Source organism: Protomyctophum parallelum (genome assembly GCF_964188405.1).
Source record: "Protomyctophum parallelum genome assembly, chromosome: 10".
NCBI classification, from domain to species: Eukaryota; Metazoa; Chordata; class Actinopteri; order Myctophiformes; family Myctophidae; genus Protomyctophum; species Protomyctophum parallelum.
Window position 1 is genome coordinate 26,300,989 of NC_139704.1, and position 24,817 is coordinate 26,325,805.

Consider the following 24,817-nt stretch of genomic DNA (forward strand, 5'->3'; position numbering starts at 1 on the left):
TCATGACGTCAGGCACTTGGCTGTCCTTCTCCTACACACCTGTCGCCTGTAGGTGGGTACCTGCCACCTTGCTTTCCATTGACAAAAATATTAGGCTAGGAAAAAAAAAAAGTATAATTACTATTCTTTTCACCCGACGGGGGAGTTTCCCCAGTAGGACGGAACGTTATTCCAACCAGTTCCTTTCCCCTCCATCAGGCTGGGGGTGGCAGTTTAGATACTACATGTTTTTTGTGAGGGTACCTACCCTAGTTCTCAAATATTTCTTGACACACAATCAAGTGTTTTATGGTTATGATTCATCAGGAACCTGGATGGCTTGATTCCAGACTTTAAATATTTGATATAAATATTTTAGGAAGACTATGGGAAAATGCCAAATGGTGGTGGGTTTGCGTAAGGACACACTGTTTGGCCAGTGCACTTATGCAAGGATGCACTGTGATAGGCCACTGCCAAGCTCACTTCGAAACGTTCGACACGATAATTAACTCGCTTGCTCAGTGGTATCTCCCAGTGGTAGCTCAAGTTGGGATGGCGCCCCTCCGTTGCGGTCTAAAACTGCACTTTATCCCTTATTACTAGTAGGAAGGGGGCGTGACCATTTACACAAACCCACCACCATTTCCATGCTCGCCATTACTGAGGTGTACACCTGTCCTACAGGGCACTAAGGCCCAGGCCACAAGCTATTATTATTTTGTACGTTTGGGCCTTTCAGCCACACGCAAACGGCGTTTTCGGCCACTCAAACTGGAGGTATTTGGAAACTGATAAATAAGTGAAGATTTTAGAAAATATCCGTATCAGTGGAGCTGTGTAGTCATGCGAAACGGAGCTTTTGAGAAACGATGATGTCACCGCTTATTAGTGCATATAATTTTTACTATAATTAGGTGAGAAATGCAGCTTGTGCCTGCATGGAATACACGGATAACAATCTGATTGTTCATGTTTACTGTTAACTTTAAAATGTATCATTATGTTGCATCAACTGCAGTAAGCAAAGGCTCTGCTCTGCTGCATCCAATAATAAATATATCAGATTACTAGTCCAGTGCGGACTGGTGATTTAATTTGTATTGGTGCCGAGTGCGAAGCTTGAACAATAGGTTAATTGCGGACCGCTACAGATAAACTGTGGATATTAACCTACCAATAAGGACCCAGAGAGAGAGAGAGAGAGAGAAAGCCACAAGGGTTTCTCTTAGACAAAGTTTGTTGACTCATGTGAAAATGATCCTTCTGCTATAAGACCTTTTGTTCTCAACTCAAAGACAGTCCTTATTTACCATAGTACACCTGAACCAAAAGGCCTATTGTCTAGGGACTTATGAAGCTCGCTTCCCTGCGGTAAACCTACAAACCTAGAATCTTCGGATGACAATTTGGCTAGAGACTTCTGTCTTTTTCACTGAGTAACCGTTTCACATTTAACTTAAGGAATGACTCTTAAGTCTTAATAATCTTCTGTCATTATAGAATAATGAGAAACGTTATGAAACTGAAGTGAGTGCATTTTGTACCAATTAAAATGTACTATAAGACAGGGTATTTTCATGAGTCACATAAATGCTGAGATTCTGAGAATATTATCACGTGCATCCTTCTTTCATACACTCCGGTCTGAGACGACACACATCAGGGATTTTAAACGACACCTACTCCCATTTTGTCAAGATTAAAAGTAACAATACCACAGTAACCCCTAACCCTATAACAAAAGTGCTGTGTTCAAAAGTGTATTGAAGTTAAAAGTAGCCTATAGAAAAGCATTAGCGTAAAAATATCGTTTATGTTTATTGATTTTGTCTCCATATTTAAACTTTGTCCCCCGTAACACCCTATTTGATCATACTAACTACAGTGTCACACATAAACATAAGTATCAAAATTAGCAGATGTATCTGGCTTGTAGATCTGCTACTTTTGCCATTTTTGAATTAGAAATAAGTAACTGTTTTGGACAGGTTTCCACCCGACAGAGACGGTATAGCCTACTTACAGTAACAAAATGAATTATTATTATGAAGAATGTGCACCAACCGTGGGTCCGACCGACTCAAGGCCGGGCACCCTGTGGTGTGGGGGTGTGTCGAATATGAAGTTGGTGGGGCGAACGGTACTCGAGTTACGTGGATTACAGACGTACACACAGAGACTTGGTGCATTTATAGATAGATGTGTCACTCATATGTTATACGTGTAGGCTATTCCAAAATAGCCGATCTACAAGCTTACAAGGCATCGCAATGTGACACAGGCCTAGTGAGCTTTCCATGCCATGGAAAAGCATGGTAAAGCATTCAGGAGAATTGCTTTTTTTCCGAAGTCTCCTGAACTTGAGCACCCCCTCACCAACCTTAATCCGGTCGTTTTAACGCACCCCTCACCAACCTTAATCCGGTCGTCTTAACGCACCCCTCACCAACCTTATGTCTAACCAATGACTAGTCTAAACTAAGTATGCACCCCGCTATTTGCTATTTTTGTCCAAAAGTGCCCTCTTACGGGATTTCAGCCCCTGGGTCTCTAACACTCTCTGCACGTCCCTGCCTTGAATATTGAGTTGTCTCTTGATACTTGAGTTGTACTCATATAGCCTACTACAGCACTGGTTCCCATACACTGGGTCGGGACAATTTACAATTTAGGCATTTAGCAGACGCTCTTAATCCAGAGCGATTTACATTAAGCAAGAACAAAAAGCATGGGAAACATGCATAAGCTAAGAAAGTAACAGTGGAATATCTATATTATGAGACTATACATATAAACTATATGTATACTACTATGCTATACATTATGTACTATGGCGTGCTATGACTATATACAATGCAATTATAGTGCTGTCTACATAACATGCTATAAGTCTGTATCAAATGCTATCTAAGTCTACAGAAATGCTATCTAAGGGGGTAGGGTAAGTGCTATGGGCCATGATGGAGTCTGAAAAGGTGGGTTTTCAGACTACGGCGGAAGATTGGGAGTGATGCTGCAGTTCTGACTGCGATGGGAAGTGCATTCCACAGTTTTGGAGCCAGAAGGGAGAAGAGTTTGGGACGTGTGGAGCGTTGTCCCGGCGTTTTTAGTGAGGGTACTTCCAGCTTCCCTGCGTTGGCTGATCTGAGTGCGCGGGAGGGTTTGTAGGGTTCAATCATACTTGCAAGATATGGGGGAGCCATACCTTTGGTTGCTTTCAATGCCAGCATCAGAGTTTTGTATTCTGTGCGGGCAGCGACCGGGAGCCAGTGGAGGGAGCGGAGCAGGGGGGAGACATGTGAGAACTTTGGCTGGTTGAAGACCAAGCGAGCTGCAGCATTTTGGATCAGCTGGAGAGGCTTAAGTGCACATGCTGGTAGGCCAGTAAGGAGGGACCCATTTGACCCATTTGATCGGCTATTTTCACTAGTTTGGGTTCCCGGGAGAATGTCTAATTCCTGTTTTGGAAAAGGAAGGGATGTCCGCACACCGTTTCTCTGCTCCCAGGAAAATTATTTATTGAAACAACGTGTAACACCTGTGTCGTATAGGTAGGTAGTGTAGAACAGTTACCAAATTACAATGAAGGGTTAGACGTTGGACTAGTTAGGTTCGTCTACTGGAGCCAGAGGGGTAAATAATGAGACCAGATGCAAGTCACTGAGTTGGTCGGCTCAAATATTTTATATAAATTGAAATAGGGAAAAACAAAAATAAAACATTACGCACATACAGTATGGCAGTAAACAATAAATAAAATAGGTACCTTGGTATCAATAGATGAATCTTAGGTTTTTAAACCTCAGGGTTTTTTTTAATCTGTGGGTGCACCCAACTACACTGACTGATTGACAGTATTGAAACCAGCTCATTTAGTATTAATCCAAATTTCACAAACAATTGCTCTTTGAATTTAAATCCAAAAACAAACACTTCACATGTACAATAACCCAGACAATGAATCAAAACACAGTGCTGCTTTAGATGACTCAATGTTGCTCCTCACAACAGCCTAAAGTCATTAATGCTGTGTTTTGTTGCACACAACTGACGTTATTATTCTATATTTTCTTTAACAGAAGTTTAGCTTGTCACTCTGTCTGCAGCTCTCCTCTCTGTTCTCACTCTAGCTGTGCTCTCTCCCATTGATTAGGAGTCGTTTCACCTGCTGTCCCTGGACTCAGACAAGTTTGGGCAGTGTGTCAACTAATTAGGATGAACTGATCTGAGGGCGTTTTCTGTGTTTAGTGTTAGTGTAATGAGGGATATTAATTAATTGTCACTTTTTAGCAGTTATTTATTTATTCATATAGAAGAATGATTTAGACCATTTTAATCCATTGTATTTATCTATTTATTGTTAAGGGTTATTTAGCCCATTTCATTTTTAACCCACTTTCTGGGTTACATCCAGGTACATCAGGTATGACATACCTGACGAAGACCCACAAGGGTCGAAACGTTGTTTCAATAAAGAATTTTCCAGGGAGCAGAGAAACAGTGTGCGGACATCCCTTCCTTTGTCATTGTACATATATTTTTGACCAGCACCTGTAGAATTTCTGGAGATGTGCGTGCTTCCTGTTGGATCCTATCTCTAATTCCTGTTTTGGATCACTGTCCTCAACCAGACAGTGGCCATGCGGTTAGAGTGTTCGCCCTGAAACTGGGAGGTCAGGGTTCGATCCCCGGCCGGGTCATACCAACACCATCAATGGGTTGGATTGGGGGTCAAATCAACTAATGATTCCCGAGCGTGGCGCACGCTGCAGTTCATCACTCCAAGAGATGGGTCAAATGCGGAGAACAAATTTCACTGCGGTAATGTTTGTGACTAATCGTATGACTTTGACTTTGCTAAAACGTTTATGAACCACTGGCCTACTGTACTTAAGTACAATCATGTACTGTACGTAAAGGAGTAGTTCATGCAAAAAAAGACTCATTTTCTATCAATTAGCCTACATGAAGTCTTGAATTCATTTTTTTTTTTATCGCATTCCTGATCCAATAATTTGATTACCGGCTCATTGGTCATTGGGTCGCGCCTCAGAAAAGCGCGCACCCTGATTGGATCTCATCGATCTGTCCGTCACCCCCGGCCCCTCCTCTCCCCCCTAGTGCAGCGCTACGTCACATCATTTAGAGCGACGCCCACCCGGAAGGGTTGACTCCCACTTTTAGACTGGTTCAGCCCACGGCTTTTTCCAGGCTTTCATCTTTCGCGCAGACGAAATGAAAGCCTGGGTATCGAGGCTAGTTGGAGACTGATCAAATGCCCTTTACCAACTCGCTCGGGGCGTACATCCAGCGTATCAGCCTGGTATAACTAAACTAAAGTAACCTAAGTAAATTATACGGTTAAACCCAACCTTACTCCTAACCTTAACCTTCGTAAGACGGTGCCGAAACCTAACCCTATTCCTAAACTTAACCCCAGTAAAACTATACCTAAACACTGAACTTATTTCTAACCTTATTCTCAGTAAAAAATAAAATACAGAATAAAAGAACCGGCGCACCGAGCTGTAAGGATTACACCACTGCTAACAACTTTTGGCTGAATCGCAGAGTTATGACAGCAGATCTTGTGCTCAGATCATTTGAAAAGCAAACATGCATGGAGAGTTTTAAGGTGCTAAGAAGATATACGACTGAGGTGAAGTCCAAGCTAGTAATTTACTCTCCAAGGAATAGTTTGCCTCTTCAAAAATAGCTGCTGTAGCAGTAAATCTTCAGGTCTTTCATGTCAAGGACAAGGACCTCCAAATTAATAGGCCTTTGGCCGTGGTGGACCTCCGCAACAGAACATTTATGTTCAAATAATTCTGCTTTATTGTTATATATCTTTTAAGATATTTGTTTTTGTAGATCTACATAAAAAAAAAAAATAGGGTTAAAAAGGGTTAAACTGATTGTTATGCTATGCTAACTACATTTTGCCAGGGGAACCCCCTCAAGGACCCCAGGGTGTCCCCGGACACCACTTTGATATGCCATCAGGCATCAGAAGCATTTCTGACTTGACACCACTGTACACGCCTGTGCCTTTAATTGTACATATCACAAAGGTTTTCAACGCGACACAATGTGAGCTTGTAGATCGGTAAGTATAAAGCATGGCTTAATTGGTTAATGTATGTTTTGTAACAAAGTCACTTGATTTTGTTTCTAATAATTGTAGTGGAGTACAGTAAAATATTTGCTGTATATCACTGACAGTATACGTTTAATGTTGCAGCCCGACTTACACCATAAGAAAAGTATCCTAAAAGTATCTCAAAAGTACCTGAAAAGTAAAAGTACCTGAAGATTGTACTTAACTCAAGTATACTGTATATGTACTTGGTTACTTTCCACCACTGCCTGACCAGTGATAAGCATTGCTAGCTTGTCCTCCTGCTGGTCAAATGAGGAACTGTCACAGTCCAGGTAGATTATGGCTTGGTCATTTCCTTTCCCCCTCCATGCCAAGGACCCCTTAGCTGAGAGAGAGATGAAGCAGGGACCCCCCCACCCACTACATATTGTATACAATTGTATTGCAGATTTAACTTTTTCATAGATAGCTTCATAGACTTGTTTGAGAGCACTGTCATCACTTAACCCCTCAATGAAACATGACCATTCATGGCGCTGTTCCCGGCCTGCTCTTTCCCCCCTTCTACTACACCAAACCTCCAAATACGTTGTTTCTAAGTTCCTATTACAAAAAGACTTGATGGCCCCCCTCTAGTAATGTTCATGTGAATTCACAGACATTCAAATGTTAAGAGAGGACAGAAAGAAAGACGAGAGAAAGAGGGAGAGAGAGAGAGAGATTACAACAAGCTAAACAACAGTGGCCGCAGTAAAACATAATTTATTATTATAAACTAGAAATGCACTCTGTCGAGGTGCCAACTTGTGCCTTGCACAAGCAGAACGCGCAAGTACTGCTACTAACTAATGTCTATTACAACTGCTGTTCTAAATCTTTGACCCGTTAATAGCCTGCATGGGGTCGTCCACCTATGCTTTCTATGGCATAGACAGCTCCCGGCAGGATCCGCCGGGAGAATCTAGACGCAGCTGCACGACATGAGACTAATTAATTAGAGCGACAGAGAGAGAGAGAGGAGCGTGTGTGTGTGTATACGTGTGTGCGTCAATGTGACAATGGTGCAGATGATCAGAAATCAGCAGAGAGTGATCAACGTTTGCGCTACTGTATGCCGAATTGAAGTGGACTCAGACCAGGGGGGCAGTCAGCCAGATATTTCGTGAAGCCTCATTTGAAATCGGTAGTTCATATAATGGCCTGTTGTGGCGCTGGACTGGACCCAAAAAGCTCCATAGCTCCATAGAGGCCCATGTATTTTGGCCCAACTTCACCTAGACTGTATTACCTTAATAAACATGGTCATGAATACTTTCTTCTTCCAGTCACTAGTTTAAAGTCTCATTTCTAATGTCATAATATTCTTTTAGAGAGTCTACTCCTCCCACTCGAGTCAAAATAAAAACCAACGGAGAAGAAGGGGGGAAGTCCCGCCTCGTTGTCTGGGCAGCCAATGGCCAGCTGGTACCAAACGGATCTAGAAAGATGGCGACTTACAGTGCAGGAATAACAGGCTTCATTTTACGTCCATGTTAAACCCGGGGAACGCTTTGTCCATATTTTTTACAGTCTATGACTCGGACCCAGACTTTTTTTTGTCTCCCTGGAAATAAAAACGTCTCGGTTTCCGAGGCTAACCCGTTATTGACTTTATACCAACCTTGATTATACCAACCTTAGTTACATCCCTGATTGGCCGACGGACAACACAGACATACGCAGCAGAGTACAGTACTTGCACACTCTGCTTGCACAAGTAACTAGAAAACACTGTTCCTGTCTTCCTGAAGAAACAGTGTGGGCTCGACTCTACTCGATTATGATGTAGGCTATTGACCTACATGGCCCGCTTCCCTCTGTCTTCCTACTGGTTGACCCACATGACGTCACAGTCCAGAGGGCAAACTGCTCCGGGAATAATTACGATAACACTAGTGGACTAGGCACGTAGTGCATAGAAAAGCGCTATAAAAACACAATCCATTATAGGGTTTTGTTCTGGTGCTAACAGAAGGCAAGATAAATGAACATCGCTATGGTGCTGGTAACTCCAGCATGAACTGGACAGCCGTCAAAATCCAGCCGTCTGCTGTCCAGCCTCTCCCACCCCTCACTGGGGAAAATTCTGGGAGGAAAACAGAAACCGGGTGAGTCTTCTTGTATTCCTCACAGCTATGCATGCTACTGGACACATCTTACTGCTGGCTCTTACTGATTGGCTGGATGTCCAGAGCTCCAGGCTCTCTCCTTCCTCCAAATTCCTCAACCCAGCTGACATATTATGGGTCCTCTGGCCAGTGATGTCACAGCCACCCACCCCCACCCCACCGCTGGGTTCACTGAGGCGAGAACACCCAATGCCCCGAAACATCAAAACATGGCCCACAACATAACTATCATGTTGCATGTGCTTCTGAGGACTCACTATAGTCACTGCTGCTACATGCTGTGAGCTTGTAGATCGGATATTTTCAAATACAGTAGCAGATGTATATTTTAGTAGGGTTATGGTGGATTAAACCGATTTTGCTATATATGTTTATGTAACCGTTTTCAAATACCCAAAACAGCAAAAGTTGCAGATCTACCAGCTCTAAACGAAGCTTGCGTGGATATGCTACTTTTGATGCTGTAGTGTGATCAAGTAGGCCGTTAATTTACAGCAGAAAAAACCCACAAAAGATCAAATATGGAGATAAGAGGTTACTGTCCCGACACAGATATAAAAATGCATTTCTACGACTATACGCTCACAGTGTCCTTCCCGTCTCCTCCTTGGCCGGTTTTAGAAAGTGGTGGGCTCTAGCAAGGCCCCCCGCCGGGGTGTGTGTTTCAACACAGCTGCTGACAGCTCATCTGAAACCCGAGAAGACGGCAGTCTGACAGCCACAGATCTTTGTAGTCAAAGTACGACGTGGCCTTTCTCCTTTCGTTTAAGTCAGAGACTATCGTCATCATATTAGGCACGGCTTCACTTCCGTTTTTTTCTATTTTACTTGGGTTTTGCTTTTTATTAGCAACTTCATAGTGCAGGAGCCTGCAAGAACACATTTTAAACTTCAGAAATAGGACATTCTGCACACATACCTTTAATTTCTTGTACTTTAGTATTGTATAGTGTCACTACTTTTCTACTTGAGTACAAGACTTTTACTTAACCCCATATTTCTCTATTCTGGTCTTGCTACTTTTAACCCTTTAAAACCAGGAATTGTTTATTTTTTATGTTGGCTATACAAGCTCACAGCACGCCACTTTGTAGGGTACATCTGCTATTGTAGCTACATCTGCTACAAATCTTGAAAGCGCTAATAATTTTTGAATTATGAAACAGTTTGAAAGAACTACTGATTTCAAAGGCGTTTGTAGAATCGAACCTCAGGTCTTTAAAAAAAAACCTAACAAATGTGCAGTACAAAGTTCCACCGCTGAAAAATGTCCAAAGGGCCTGTGGGAACTACCACCTGACGGGCCTCATGTCATAAGCCCATGATCTGTCAGCACAGGGAGCAGCCAGTTAAGTTCCGCTGGGACTTTAGGGGGCTAGCTGAAGGAACTATAGCTCTCGCCCCATACCAACAGCTGGCCCTTTGCAGGGGGATAATCAATCCCTCTAGATCCTATTGCTGAGCCAGCGATAAACAGCAGCGATGATATACAGTGACATGTATGCAGCATGTGCCCGTCCGCCCGCGGTCACTCCCTGCCGCCGTGTGACTGCATGTGTCCCTCTTTGGGACTATGATTGTTACTACCGGACCCGTTTAGACTCCCAGCTGGCCGAGGTGTAGGGCGGCAGCCATATGCATAGCCGAATAGAATAGATCTGCTATTTTTGAATAGCCATTGGTTGGGTTTCCCAAACGCATATGGTGTAAGACTTGTAGTGCTGCACATGCTCAGTTGCTCCTCTAGGCCGCACACAGAAGCCTGTGAACATAGATGTGCCACGCAATGAGGCCTGGTATGCAGGCCTCAGGTCTACCATTCTGAAATTTAATTTAATAATATTTGGACTGCTGGACAGCTGACAGTAGGCTCTCTTTACTCTTAAATAAATATATATATATCCATCCATCCATTTTCAACCGCTTATCCGTAGTCAGGTCGCGGGGGCAACAGCTCCACCAGAGTGCTCCAGACTTCCCTCTCCAGAGCAACATTAGTGACTTCCTCCTGGGGGATTCCGAGACATTCCAAGGCCAGTGAGTTTCCTCCAACTGCGCCTTGGTCTGCCCCGGGGTCTCCTCCCAGTGGGACGTGCATCGAGGACCTCCCTAGGGAGGCGCCCGAGAGGCATCCTGACCAGATGCCCAAACCACCTCAGCTGGCTCCTTTCCAGGCGAAGGAATCTCTAAGGGAGATGCCAGCCACCCGTTGAAGAAACTCATTCTGGCCGCTTGTATTCGCAACCTTATTCTTTCGGTCATGACCCACACTTCATGACCATAGGTGATAGTAGGAACGAAGATTGCTTGGTAGATGGAGAGCTTTGCCTTCTGGCTCAACTCTCTTTTCGTCACAACAGTGCGGTACAGCGACTGCAATACCGCCCCTGCCGCTCCGATTCTCCGGCTGATCTCCTTCTCCGTCCTCCCCTCACTCGTGAACAAGACCCCGAGATACTTGAACTCCTTCACCTGGGGTAATGCCTCATTCCCTACCCGGACTGCACAATCCACCGGTTTCCTGCTGAGAACCATGGCCTCAGATTTGGAGACGCTCAAAAATAGCAGATCAAGTGCCGCGCTACGAGCTTGTAGATCTGCTATTTTTCAATAGCTAAAGTATAACATAATGCTTAAAACACCAAGAGGGGTTCCCACCCAAAATGGGTAAAAGGTGAAAGGGGGAATGCAAGCTTCAAACATTTGAACACAGTATATGTAATTTCCTGTATATTGGTGCATTTTAACAGGGTGTTTGATACTTTGGTCAGGTTTAACAATAGCATAAAGGAAAGTTATGGGTATATATTTTGTATTTTCATATTACAAACCAAATAAATCTGGAGAGTTTCAGGATAAATTTCAAATCAGGGAGCCAAGGAGGACAGGGTTGACAGGTACAGTATGAGTTATGGGGTGTAAAAATGTCTTAAAATTGTCACAGATGCCAATAAAACATACACTTTAATCTGAATGTTTTGGAGAAGTTCGCAAAAGGGATCCCGGTCATGGGGCACACCACACATACTGTATAACATCTCTGCGGTCGTTTCTGAGTGGGAGCACTGTACAAACAACGTCAAAGATTCAAAGGTCCATGCCTCAATCTTTTTTTAAAGCTATATATCTGAATGAATCGTGTCTATACTTTTGTCAATTCAGCTTAAAAGCTGCTCATCTCTCTCCTCTGCACCGTTGATGCTGTCAGACATCGTCTGCCTGTCTCATCTCTGCTCACAGAAATTGATGGCTGTCTTCATTCACTGTAATTTATTTTCTTTTTCTGCAGCTTTCAGGCAGAAAGGATATAATATGGCCTGTTATCCCGTGAACAGCCCCGAAGGACACCCTGGATTTTCAATCAGTAAAATGATTCCCACCCATGTTATGGGCCGGAGCCGTGAGTGGGCCCCAAATAATTGGGGCCACTTGAAATGAAAATATTTTACACACACACACACACACACACGCACACGCACGCATGAGAATCATGACGACCTTCTGCTGGTTGAAGTTGCAGGGGAGGGGAGACTGCCAGAGATCCGGTCTGTCTAGTATCCTGCCCAATGTCAATCCCCAGAGCACAGATTTGGGGTTTACTCCCGTAGCCATACACCCACACGGGCGTACACACATGGCAGTGGGGCAGTGGTTGATGGGGTGCCAGGGCCTGCACACCCCACCTCTATAAGGACCACTGCTGCTCCGAGATCCCCTATATTGGTTTATCCTGGTCTCATGAGATGCCAGTTACCATGCGTTGCCACAATAGGAGTCTTGGTGAAGGAGAGGCTTTTTACTGACCTCGGAATACTTAAGTACCCGGCTTCCTTCACCCGCCGCGGGGACTACGGGAGGAGGGTCACATGCATCCCTACGTGCAACGTCTCTCTAGCATGCTGCACTAGACGCATCACTACACCCTGCGAGCAGAACGACGCGCGCGCACACACACACACACACACGATCTAGAAACATTCAAAGTTCAAACCTTTGACATATACAGTACATGGTTGGAGGCCCAAAAGAGCAAGTTAATGAAAAGAATGAGCTCTGCTGCATGTTGGTACTGATAATTGCACTCCACACAGACAATCTATAAGTAGACTTTTAAGTGTTTAGCAATTCAATTCTTTAGAGTATTTCTATTCGGCTCTCGTCATCAGTGTTTCATCAGAAGAGGATAATCAAAGCTGTCCCAAAAAGAAAATAATTGGGTCTTCTAAGAGACAGCCTTTTCTCCACTTCTGAAATCTCGGGAGGAAAGGCAATTAATAAATCGTCTGTCAGGTGATTCCTTTTCAGGACTCAAAAAGAGTAAAAGTAGCAGATCGACACGCTGAAAAAGCAGTGCGAAAGCTTGCAGATCTGCTACTTTTGATGTTTTTGTGTGACGCTGCAGTATGATCAAGTCATAATCTGTATGCTTCCAAGATCATCGGACTTCCTACAACCACACTTTCTGATATGCGCCAATAAGGCCATCACACGGTTAGCACTTTCAATATCAAATGACAGTTTTAGACGGTAGGAGTTTTGTCCCCTCAGCCATCTCAGCATTAAACAAAACTACCCCACCGATAGGCTGGTTCTGTGTATACAGTGGGGACTACATGTTTTTATCTTGGTGTTGTGCTATATGTGTTTTGATGTGGGTGTTCCGGCAAGCTTTCCCGCGTCCAAAACGGTCGAGAAATGACAGTTACCGCGTTGCAGCTTTCCGGCACCGCTCAAAAAGACAATATAGAAATAAGAGACTCCAGCCTGAGTCAGTCCATGTTGTGATAGAGAAAATGAGTTTTATTCTCATGTTAATGTCTCTTAAAACATACAAATCACATTATTTTGTTCATAAAGAAAAGAAAAAAATTGCAATCAGTACCTGGCGTCGAGTGTTTCTCTTAACATTGCATCCCTCTCATTTTTATAACATAAGCTACCTACTCACTAAGTTTTTTTGCGTGTGTAGTAGTAGTAAAACTCAAGGACTGATTTACCTCTGAAAAATGTGCAAGAAGAAAATCCCTTTTTCCAACAATAATTCATATGAGGAATCTTATTTTATTTTTCTCCAATGAAGAACAAAAGGCCATGAATGAAATGTAAGGAACTGATGTGAAATGTGTGTGTGTGTATATATATATATATATATATGTGTGTGTGTGTGTGTGTGTGTGTGTGTGTGTGTGTGTGTGTGTGTGTGTGTGTGTGTGTGTGTGTGTGTGTGTGTGTGTGTGTGTGTGTGTGTGTGTGTGTGTGTGTGAATTAGTTACAGTAGAAATTATAGTACCTATTCATAGTCTACCTAGCAACAGTAATAGGTTTACGGTTCACAAATAAACAAGTGCAAAACAACAGGAATAAACAAGGGTGAAGTCCGCTGTAGTGGATTTTGGCACAATAACATACAGGATATGGTTCAAGAAGGGCACAATATTTTAGTCAATATTCGTGCCTCTTGGAAAACAACTAAACAATTAAATAACAATAAAAGTCAGTGACGTTGAAAAAAACAGATCCCAGGAAAATCTTCATAAAGATATTACCCTGCAAAATGTTGCTCCATAGGGTCTGTTGTTAGGAGTACAATAAGTGACTGACAACCAACCACAAAAACACCTAAACATTTTAGGAGATAACCTGCTAAGACGTGACTTGACAGTTGAATGCATCTAGGCCTCTATGACCTAGTGAAAATACATCTCTCCTCACAAGATATACATGTGTGTATATATATATATATATATATATATATATATAGACAGCAGCGATACATACTTTAATATACTGCGTGTGTGTGTTTGAATTCATATGCATATCATATTTGTTATACTCTATAGTTGCTTTAAATATTGTGACAGAGAGAAGATAAGTGTGACACATCCCCCATTCTCAACGTCCGGTTCGGGGGCCTCACCAGAGGTCCAAATGGACCTTTATAGGGACCATTCGAGACAGAGCGCTATATAACCATAGTGACAATTAAGTTATAAACTAAAAGGAGAGAGGGGGATCTCTGTGCATGGTGCTGGAAGACTGGATTTAATTAACTATGGACAATCTGACAGATTATTAATAAGCGGTTGGGGCTATCAGTAGATAATGCCAACAGTTCGCATAATTGTCTTCTTTCTATCGTTCATAATGATCGCGCTGAAAGTGATCCAAACAACTCGCTCGCGGATCTCCTACTTTTCTGCGGTGCCGTAGTATGATGATCAAGTACTGTATAGGGCATTCATTTACGAAAAAAGGTTTTCCGTCCGACAGCAACGATATACCGTCATCATCAGAGCTATGGTGCTCAGTGTGAATGGCGCTATGCGGGACATGTGTACAGTAACAGTTAAGAGTGAGTACGGAAACTCTCGAGAGTTACAGACCCCGTTAAAGGGTCCATTCTGACCCCCCACCCCCCCTCCCTCTGGTCGTCCGCGGAACCTTAACGTTGAGAAACGGCGTGATAAGATAAGATACACAGTGGTCTGTCTAGTAGCCCTGGAGTGCATTCTGAGGAGTCCTTTAAACCTGTCTTTGGCCGCCTGTCCTACGGCCTATCAGAACCATTGTCATGCGCTCAACACTGGATGCAGTCCCAAAAAAGAAGAAGAAGGAAGAAAAAAAACAGCCCCCCCCCCCGGCACACATCAAGTAGCGGAAGAACATTTGATTAAGGAGGCTGAGCGTTCCTGTCCTGGAGGAAGACAGCTGCAAAACTCTCCTTCCACCCCATCGCTGGACTGGACAGTATATAGATAATCCTGGCCGGAAGGTTGCTCAATCAAATGTATACTTTGAGTTAAAACGTTACTGGAGTACTTGCCTTGAAAAAAATACTCAAGTGATCAAAAAGTGCATGCTTTAAAACAAACAAAAAAAACCTAAGTAGGCCTATGTTTAAAAGTACAAAAACACAAAGTAATTTGCTTCTTAATATCAATGCATTGCTGGATTGAAATCTTGACAATTTTTACCCCCAAAATTCTAATCCATCAACAAAAAAAATCATAACCACTTGAGCTAAATAAAGCTCAAGTGGTTAATTCATAATGTACCTCAAGTCAAAAAGTACAATGTTTGTATTAAAAAATAATAGAAAAAAAAAACAGGACAACAAAGTAAAGTACAGTATTCAGTGTACTTTGTCACTGTTGACCACTATACTACTACACTACATGACATGGGGGCTGATCTGGGATCAGACATGTTTCTCCAAAAGGCACTTCTGAAAAGGCCCGTAAACAGTCCGTCAAACAAACACCCAGCTACCATAAAAGCAAAATGCATAGAACAAAACATCAACACACGTTAATTAAAGTCCACCTCCAAAAATAGTATATGATAGATATTTTGTTTAACATGTCCCCCCTCAGCCACAAACACACACACAGGTTTCTGTAACGTTTCATGTTATGTAAGGTTCTGGGCTAACCCTTAATAGTAGAAGAAACGAGCCAAAAGTCGACTGTAGGAAAACAACGTTTTGAGTGGAGAGAGACTTTAATTTCCGTGGACATTACTGTTGGCAAGATAGTTCAGTAACGCCACGGCTTGCTTTGCGATTTTAATGCCTACTTTTGCACCTTTGGATAAATAAATAAAAGACGCCAACAGTATGATCTAGTCTGATCTTGGCATTCTGAAGTTGTCATAAAAGTAAGGTGTAAATATAGCGTAACTGCAATTTAGGGATGGGATGACGATTGTCATTAGTGCTCATCGTGAACAAATGATCGTATCGTGGAGAATCTAATTCATGGTGAAATCGTCCTCATCATACACTGATCAATTTCGCCGTGCTGCATAGCCGGTCCGAGTTGGCTCTGTACTTGGACCGTTTTTTTCCCACCTCAACACCAAATCTCGGTGCCGAAAATAGCCGATCTTCAAGCTCACAGCGCGTTGCAACGGCAAATGTTACCCTCCAGAATATGGATGCTCGGTTAAGTGGTTATACCGAGAGTGGCAAGAGGTTTAAGCATATTGTGATCATCATGGCCACACTAATCATCACGTGAACATTTTTATATCGTTCCATCCTTAACCGCACTTGGCATAATCGTCTCTGGAGGGGGGGAAACCTCATGTCCAAGACTGTTACTTTTCAGGATTCAAATTCTACAATAGCTAAAGTAGCAGTTCCACTAGCACGAGACACGTCACTTCACACCGCGTTTCAAACTTATGGATCTGCTACTTCTGCGCTGCGCTGTAGTGGGATGTGAAGTAGGACAGTAATTTATGAAAAACAACTAAAAGAATGTGGAAATAAAGAGGTTTCTGCCCGACCGCAACGATATAGTACACTGCAGGTTCTGGATCATGGATGCTGAACTTCATTTGGGTTTTCACACATCTTTTGAACTGTAAACAGATGCCTACGACGCAGCATTACAAAAACACTACCATAAACCCTTAGGGAAGACCGAGTGAAGTCTTGACTCTGTTCACCCACTTTCCACCTCGTCTTCACATCATTGGTCCTCGCTAGTGCTCGTTAGAAGATGCCACCATTTAGGTCTACCCAGTGCGTCTCAGAGTAGGGCTGTGGACAGTCATTGGTGGTAGAAGGTTTGGTTATTTCAAAACCAGATTTCCAGCGTTTATTATTGTCTGTTATTAGTCCAAGAATAGTGGCTTCTATGTCGTCATGGCAACTTTCCAGGAAGAGAAAGGCTGTTGTTTCTATTAGCTTGCAATCCCCCTCAATTAGGCCTATGTAATTTGCGCAGACAGGATTCTAAACTGTCCACAGCCCACCACTGATAGTGATATGTAGTACGTAGTGAGGGTAGATGGCAATCGTGTCATCTTATAATGTAAATTTATGAGGACCAATATGAAGAGAAGTTTGAAAATGGGTGAAATGTTGCTCCTTTCTTTAATGTCAAGATCCAGTGCTACTAAGCTGCTCTGGAACAAATCAGAATAATAGGAGGCCTCTGATTACAAACTGTAACAAAAACAAATAAAAAAATATCAATAATTTACAAGTGTAGCTCGCTGTAGTGTACCTTGGATTTGCACCCACTACTAACTAGTGTCCGTTAGTCAGAGTGGAGCGCAGTCATTCTGTCGTTGCAGTGGCAGCTGGGTGTCCTCTAGGGGGCGCCGAGGGGAGTCCACAGGACTTTACTTTGTTCCTGATCAACTATAGTCATGATCTGAGTGCAAATGTAAGGGAGGGTGCCAGCCTGGACAATACCTACGAAAAAAACACACAAGGTTAGATCAGTGGTTTTCATCCAGTGGACCGGGGACCCCCAGTGGTCCTTGAGGGGGTTCCAGGTGGTCTCCAGCTAAAAGTTAACCCATTTTGGGCGGGAACCCCTTTTGGTGTTATGTTATACTTTAGCTATTGAAAGATAGCAGATCTACAAGCTCATAGCTACGAGCTTGTAGGTCTGCTATTTTTGAAAAATCTTGAAAATGTGGCGCAAATCTTTGAATATATATTCTTTCAGAGCGAACATTTTTAACTCAAATCTTTTCTTCTGGGAGATCCCTGCCTGGAACAACATATTTTCAGATGGGGGTCGGTGGCCAATTAGATATATATTTGGGGGTCCTTGACATGAAAATGAATGAACGACTGACATAGAAACATGGGTTTTTCAGAAAACTGTCAGGATTTACAAGAGATGTATCAAGAGAACATTATGCCTCACACAGACAGCGACCAAGATCAGTAATTATGTCTGTCTACAATACTAACCTGTGAAGTACTTGCTGTACTCCTGCTCTATCTTCTGTGCGCCTTCAAACTGCTCCTTGGAATGTTTCTGAGAGACTTTGTCCCGTAGATACACCGGATCCTTCTGTTCCCTGCAGAGAGTAACACACGGGGAGGGAGGGTCAAGTGGTGTTCAAAACAAACAAACCAAACAGCCTGATTTTACTGCAGGTGAACCGTTTAGCTCCAGGCTTACAAAAAAAACATTTTAGTCGACGGCCAGTCGGGGCACCCCTGATGACGGGGCCCGTTTTAGTTGACGTGAAACGTATCTAAGGCTGGTCATTTATATATGTTGGGTTTTACTTGAATTTGTCACCCACCTGCGTAGACGTATGGATGCACAAAAGCGCACAAGGGCTGTTAGTGTAAAATAGATTTAGAAAGCTTATTTGCTGGCAGGAGGAACTGGTAGGTAGGACATAAGTAAGCTGTACACACAGTTCTATTGTCTCATTATGTGCTCTGTGCAGTTCATTCTGAAGTGCACTTGGATATGTGTTCATTCAAGGTCTCCCTCGTGAAAAGTAAACAGACCAAAAAGTGCTGGCTGCACAAAATCCAAACACGTTTTGAACTCTTGCAAATTCATTCTTTCTTGGCGGGAACCCCTTTTGGTGGTTGAGCATTATGTTATGCTTTAGCTATTGAAAAATAGCAGATCTACAAGCTCATACTACGAGATCTTCTATTTTTGAAAAATCGTAAATCGCAATACATGCGCAAATCTTTGAATACATGCTTTCACAGAGAACATTTTTAAATAAAATCTTTTCTGGAACAAGATATTTTCAGATATCGTGACATGTGCGTGACATGAAATAGTTTGAGAAACCACTGACATAGAAACAGCGTTTTTTTCTGAAAACTGTCATGATTTAGAAGACATTTTGTAGAATCGTCCTCAGGTCTAAATGGGTTAATTCTTTCTGTACGAGCAGTAGAAGGGTTGGCGCTGCACAGACGCTCCGATATGTTTTTCTGCGTTTTCTCTAACAGAATATGGATTTACATGTTGTTTTTGTTTTGCAGCCGAGCTAAATAAATAATTCATAATGGAGTGCAATTTAATTAAATTATGAAAAGTAAATGTAAGAGTTAAGTCGGGACAATGGCTGACCAGAGAGAGAGCACGCGGCCATTGTCATCAATGGTGCTGCAGTGGAGCAGGTCAGCGACTTCAAGTTCCTCGGGATAAACATCTCGAGGAACCTGAAGTGGGCCACACACACAACCACAGTGGTGAAAAAAGCCCAACAACGGCTCTACTGCCTGAGGCGCCTGAAGAAATTCAGAGTGAGCCCCCGCATCCTCAGAGCGTTCTACAAGAGCACCATCGAGAGTGGAAATTGCACCGCTGCGAACAGCACAGCGCATCGTGGGAGGGGAGCTTTCCCCACTCCAGGAAATACACGAGAGACGTTGTGTGGCTAAGGCTGAGAGCATTATCAGGGACATCCATCACCCCAGCCATAGCCTGTTCAAACCACTTCCGCGCCCACGGCCGGGCAAACGCTATATGAGCATCAAGAGCAGCACCACCAGACTCTTGAACAGTTTCTACTTGTTCACAATTAGACTGCTGAACAAGAGCTAGGATTGGTGACGCCACACAGACTGAACGGATTGGTCTCCTTTTAGTAGAGACTACTCTGTATATACACATAGGCTACATCACTGTATTTATTATTTTATATGCATACATATTGTACCATGTAGATTAGTCATGTACTATGCACTTTATTTGCAATGATGAGCCTGCACAAACAAGAATTTCACCCATGTTACTTGTAATGTTGATGTGACAATAAAGTTTGATTCTGATTCTGACATACTTATATTTCTTACTTTTATTTCCTGAAACCTCACAACTCATTTAGACCACAGTTCAATGAGTTCATCAATGAGAATATTTGTATAATTAAAAAACATATCTTTCACAATTTGCACTTGTGTAAGCACAATCAATAATCTTGAGGTACTGTGCTGTTCATCATTAAACCCATTACGCTGCATATACTGTATATTGCACTGTTGGCTTGGCGATGGCCAATGTACACACAGCCTGAATATCTAAATAAGACGGGATGTAAGCAGTACTTACAACACCCACCATAACTTATGATTGGTCTGAAGCTAGTCTTATCACATTAAAGCTGTATTATGCATTTATTTTAATAGACCGTGTGTTTCGACCGTATAGGTCGAAATATGTCGGTTCAATAACGTTTTCCTCCTTTTTAACTATTAAGTGTGCCCAGATCTCCGTTTTTCTCTATAGATGCGTTATCCCGATTGATCCCAGGAGCACCTTTTTACAATTTTTATACTTTGTATACCTGCACACCTCCTGAGCACCTGGTTGCTTCCTTGCCTCTAATCATAATAATCTATTGTGAACACATTTTCTGTACATTTTACAGAGCCATGACAGCTCATGAGATGTAGATCTGCTGTTTTCGGCACACAGCTATGTATAAACCAGGCATTACAACTACATCACGGCCCACCAAAATACATTTTAGTCGACTTAAATGTATTTTGGCTAAAAGTTCAACTAAAACTAAACTAGACTAAAACTAAAACTACAGTAAAGAAAAGTCTATAATATAACAAAAACTCAAATGGAATTTTATTCAAAAAGACCATGACTGAAAACAAAATCTAAATGTTACTGTCGAAAATGAACACCGACTGTCTGTTACTTACTTGATTTGCTTGGCGTTCTTATAGCGGATGAAGACGACTATGGGGTAGATGTGAACGGCGTGGAGGCGCTCGATGGCGTGGGGAGCGATGTCCAGCAGACAGTGACAGTCCTGCAGTGTATTTGACAGACAGCGTTGGACAACATGGGATGTGTCGGATACAGGGGGACATTTCTTTATGACGGGATAGAGCCAGGGGGACATTTCTTTATGACGGGATAGAGCCAGGGGGACATTTCTTTATGAGAGGATATAGGGGGACATTTCTTTATGACAGGATATAGGGGGACATTTCTTTATGACAGGATATAGGGGGACATTTCTTTATGACAGGATATAGGGGGACATTTCTTTATGACGGGATAGAGCCAGGGGGACATTTCTTTATGACAGGATATAGGGGGACATTTCTTTATGACAGGATATAGGGGGACATTTCTTTATGACAGGATATAGGGGGACATTTCTTTATGACAGGATATAGGGGGACATTTCTTTATGACGGACAACATGGATGTATAGGCTACAGGGGGACGTTTTTTTTTATATAGGATCGTCTTTCCATTATGTTCCATATTCTAACTTTTTGTGTTTTTTCGTACATTACCGCCCTACTTGATCATACTACAACATTACACAAACGTATGAAAAGTAGCAGATCTGCAAGCTGCGATCTGCTACTTTTGCCGTTTTTTAACATGAATCCTGAATAGCAACAGTTCTGACATTCAAGGGTTCCACCCGACAGAGACGATGTTATAATCAGGCAAGGATGAAGGAAACGACATAGCACCTTCTCCGTCATTTCCTTGATGGAGACGACAGTTGTCACGTCAAAATGGCCGCTCCTGCGCTTGTAGTCGATGAAGAGGCAGTCTTTGACACCTCGCTCGATGGCTTGCTGAGATGCCTTCATCACCTCTGTGGATCCCACACAGACACAGACAACAGTTAAAATCAAGGCTCTTCAACAGGGGCCTTGTATGGCTCCATTTCAACATAACTCTTAGAGTTACAGACCTGTATACACTTTGAGAATCACTACAAAAATATGTATGCAATACTGTCTGTATGATTGAATTTGTGTTCATCAAAATTATACCCTTTTTATTATTTGTTATATAGGAATTGTTAAAGGCATCCGGATGGCTAAGCGGGAATCGTTAAGGAACCAGAATCGTTAAAATCCTAAGGGATCCCCCAACCCTGGTTGCTGTTCTGTTATTTGTTTATTGCTTTGAAATATTGTATGATGTTGTATCTCGACAACACTGCAAATGAGGGTGACCTCAATGTCTTGTCTTTCGAGAATAAATAAAGTTTTGAAATGAAAAGAATGTCAAAATACAAATTAGCACTCAGAAAGAGACTCAAAACATCCACCAGACACAGCCGGAGGCAACAATTATACAGGCCAGGATGTAGGGAATGAAAAGAGGTGTGTAGGTTGTGTCTGTCTGCCTTGAGTCAACGAGGGAATACGCAGAAGAAAAATCCTCGTCGCCAGGCAGAACCCTCTAATACCTTCATATTATAACCTCTAATACCTTCATATTAAACTATAACGTTTTGTTTCCCCGTAAATTAATGCTCATGTCGATTATACTACAGCGTCACACAAGAGCATCACAAGTAGCAGATCTGCATGCTGGAAATGCTGCATGAACGCAATGTATGAACATTTTTCAACATGGACACGATTATGACAAAATAATTACGATTACCTCAAATAATTGCGATTAGACAATTATGTATAATTACTTGTCCTTGTGTATTCTACAATGTGGTATTGCTGCTTTCTTCCAGCAGTCTGTGTGTGTTGCTATATGGCTGAACTCACCCAGCACACATCTGCAGAACTTGGTCTGTGTGTGTTGTTACATGGCTGAACTCACCCAGCACACATCTGCAGAACTTAGTCTCTGTGTGTTAATATATGCTGAACTCACCCAGCACACATCTGCAGAACTTAGTCTCTGTGTGTTACTATATGCTGAACTCACCCAGCACACATCTGCAGAACTTAGTCTCTGACTGTGTGTTGTTACATGGCTGAACTCACCCAGCACACATCTGCAGAACTTAGTCTCTGTGTGTTACTATATGCTGAACTCACCCAGCACACATCTGCAGAACTTAGTCTCTGTGTGTTACTATATGCTGAACTCACCCAGCACACATCTGCAGAACTTAGTCTGTGTGTTGTTACATGGCTGAGCTCACCCAGCACACATCTGCAGATCTTAGTCTGTGTGTTGTTACATGGCTGAACTCACCCAGCACACATCTGCAGATCTTAGTCTCTGTGTGTTACTATATGCTGAACTCACCCAGCACACATCTGCAGAACTTAGTCTGTGTGTTGTTACATGGCTGAACTCACCCAGCACACATCTGCAGATCTTAGTCTCTGTGTGTTACTATATGCTGAACTCACCCAGCACACATCTGCAGAACTTAGTCTGTGTGTTGTTACATGGCTGAGCTCACCCAGCACACATCTGCAGAACTTAGTCTCTGTGTGTTACTATATGCTGAACTCACCCAGCACACATCTGCAGAACTTAGTCTGTGTGTTGTTACATGGCTGAACTCACCCAGCACACATCTGCAGAACTTGCCGGGGGACTCGCTGACCAGCATGTCTTTGACTGGGTCAGTGAGCGGGCCGAGGATCAGCACGGGCCGCGGAGAGGCACAGTCCACCTTCTGGACACGCTGGTAGGCTAGGCTCACACAGTCTGATGCACACACACACACACACACACACACATGAGCACGCACACACACACACGCACCGGGCAAAACACAAATTTATGCACAGCGCAAAGCAGTAGTTCACAAATGTTTTCGTACCAAGGACCCCAGATTTGTTGTCAAAATCCTTTTTTTCAATACAATTATATAAAATTAATTTCTTATTGACCGATATTCTTTCGCCGATACCGACCTAAATTTCACCGATATGTCATCTATATTGATGCAACAATAATGTGACCGTTAATGACTTAAAAAAAATCAGCAGTGAGCTCAATAAAAATATAATATAAACCGGTAATAATGTAAAATATCGGTATCGGTCGATTTGACCATGCATAGTATCGGATATCGATATCGGCCAAATTTTCAATATGGTGAATCTAACCATCGAACCAATGAAAATAATTTCCAAGAGCTCATGACTAAATCTAGCGCGATCTAGCACCAGTATCTGCCATCAGATGTCGCCGCCCACTTTGGTTTGGATGTCATTCGTGTACCATTTGGCCTCTACAATTGGGATGGCCTATCTTTCTATATCCACCATCTTTGGCTGTGGTGGCTTTCTTACCTTTATTTGTAGTTGTTTTGCCCCCACCATTGAATTTAATTGAATTTAATTGAATTTAATTGAATTTAATTGAATTTAATTGAATTTAATTGAATTTAATTGAATTTAATTGAATTTAATTGAATTGAAATTAATGGGGCGTTGGGTAGTTTGCTTATTTTCCATCGCACAAAAAGCGGCACACTACTACTTATTTCGATGGAAATTGGCACAAAAACCCAACCCCCATTGAGGGGTTATGGTAGGGGAAATAGCCAATAATGCACTTTTGCACAAAATAACACCTGGACCTCTTTGGTGGGGACGTAACAACTACAAATAAAGGTAAGAAAGCCTTCTAGTCCGAAATTCTCCTTTAAAGGGTAAATGGTGCATTTATATAATGCTTTTATCCAAAGAGCTTTACATGCATTACCATTCACCCATTCATACACCAATGGCGGAGGAAACTGTGCAAGGCACCAACCTGCTCATCAGCTGCAATTAGGGGTTCAACGTATTGCTCAAGCACACTTCGACACTAACTCTGGGGGAGCCCGGGATCAAACTGGGAACCTTGTGGCCACTCTACCCCTGAGTCACTGCCGCCACTTACCGTCCAGGAAGGGGATGGAGTCGGTGCTGACGGCGTCCAGGGCCACCGTCTCCTTGCCCTCTTTGGAGCTGCTGCGTTTGTGCTTCTGTCTCCTCCTGAAGAAGGAGCGGCGGGCCGCGGCCGACACCGTCTTCCCTGCGAGCACCGAGGGAATGATAACGCACCCATGTCAGGAAAACAAAGACAACCCAACCACGTCA

The 24,817-nt window shown here is 42.8% G+C and overlaps 1 protein-coding gene across 1 annotated transcript in view; it reads right to left on the reverse strand.

Moving 5' to 3' along the window:
* Positions 1–14,688: 14,688 nt before the first annotated feature.
* dlg5a (discs, large homolog 5a) overlaps positions 14,689–24,817 on the reverse strand; it is a 123,741-nt gene continuing 113,612 nt past the window's right edge. Inside the window, exons 36-41 of the mRNA XM_083775285.1 lie at positions 24,618–24,752; positions 23,289–23,432; positions 21,485–21,612; positions 20,693–20,802; positions 17,966–18,075; positions 14,689–17,455 (exon numbers count right to left, since the gene is read on the reverse strand). Of these exons, the coding sequence (XP_083631411.1) occupies positions 17,352–17,455; positions 17,966–18,075; positions 20,693–20,802; positions 21,485–21,612; positions 23,289–23,432; positions 24,618–24,752 (731 nt within the window). The 3' untranslated portion in view covers positions 14,689–17,351. The remainder of the gene's footprint in view (positions 17,456–17,965; positions 18,076–20,692; positions 20,803–21,484; positions 21,613–23,288; positions 23,433–24,617; positions 24,753–24,817) is intronic.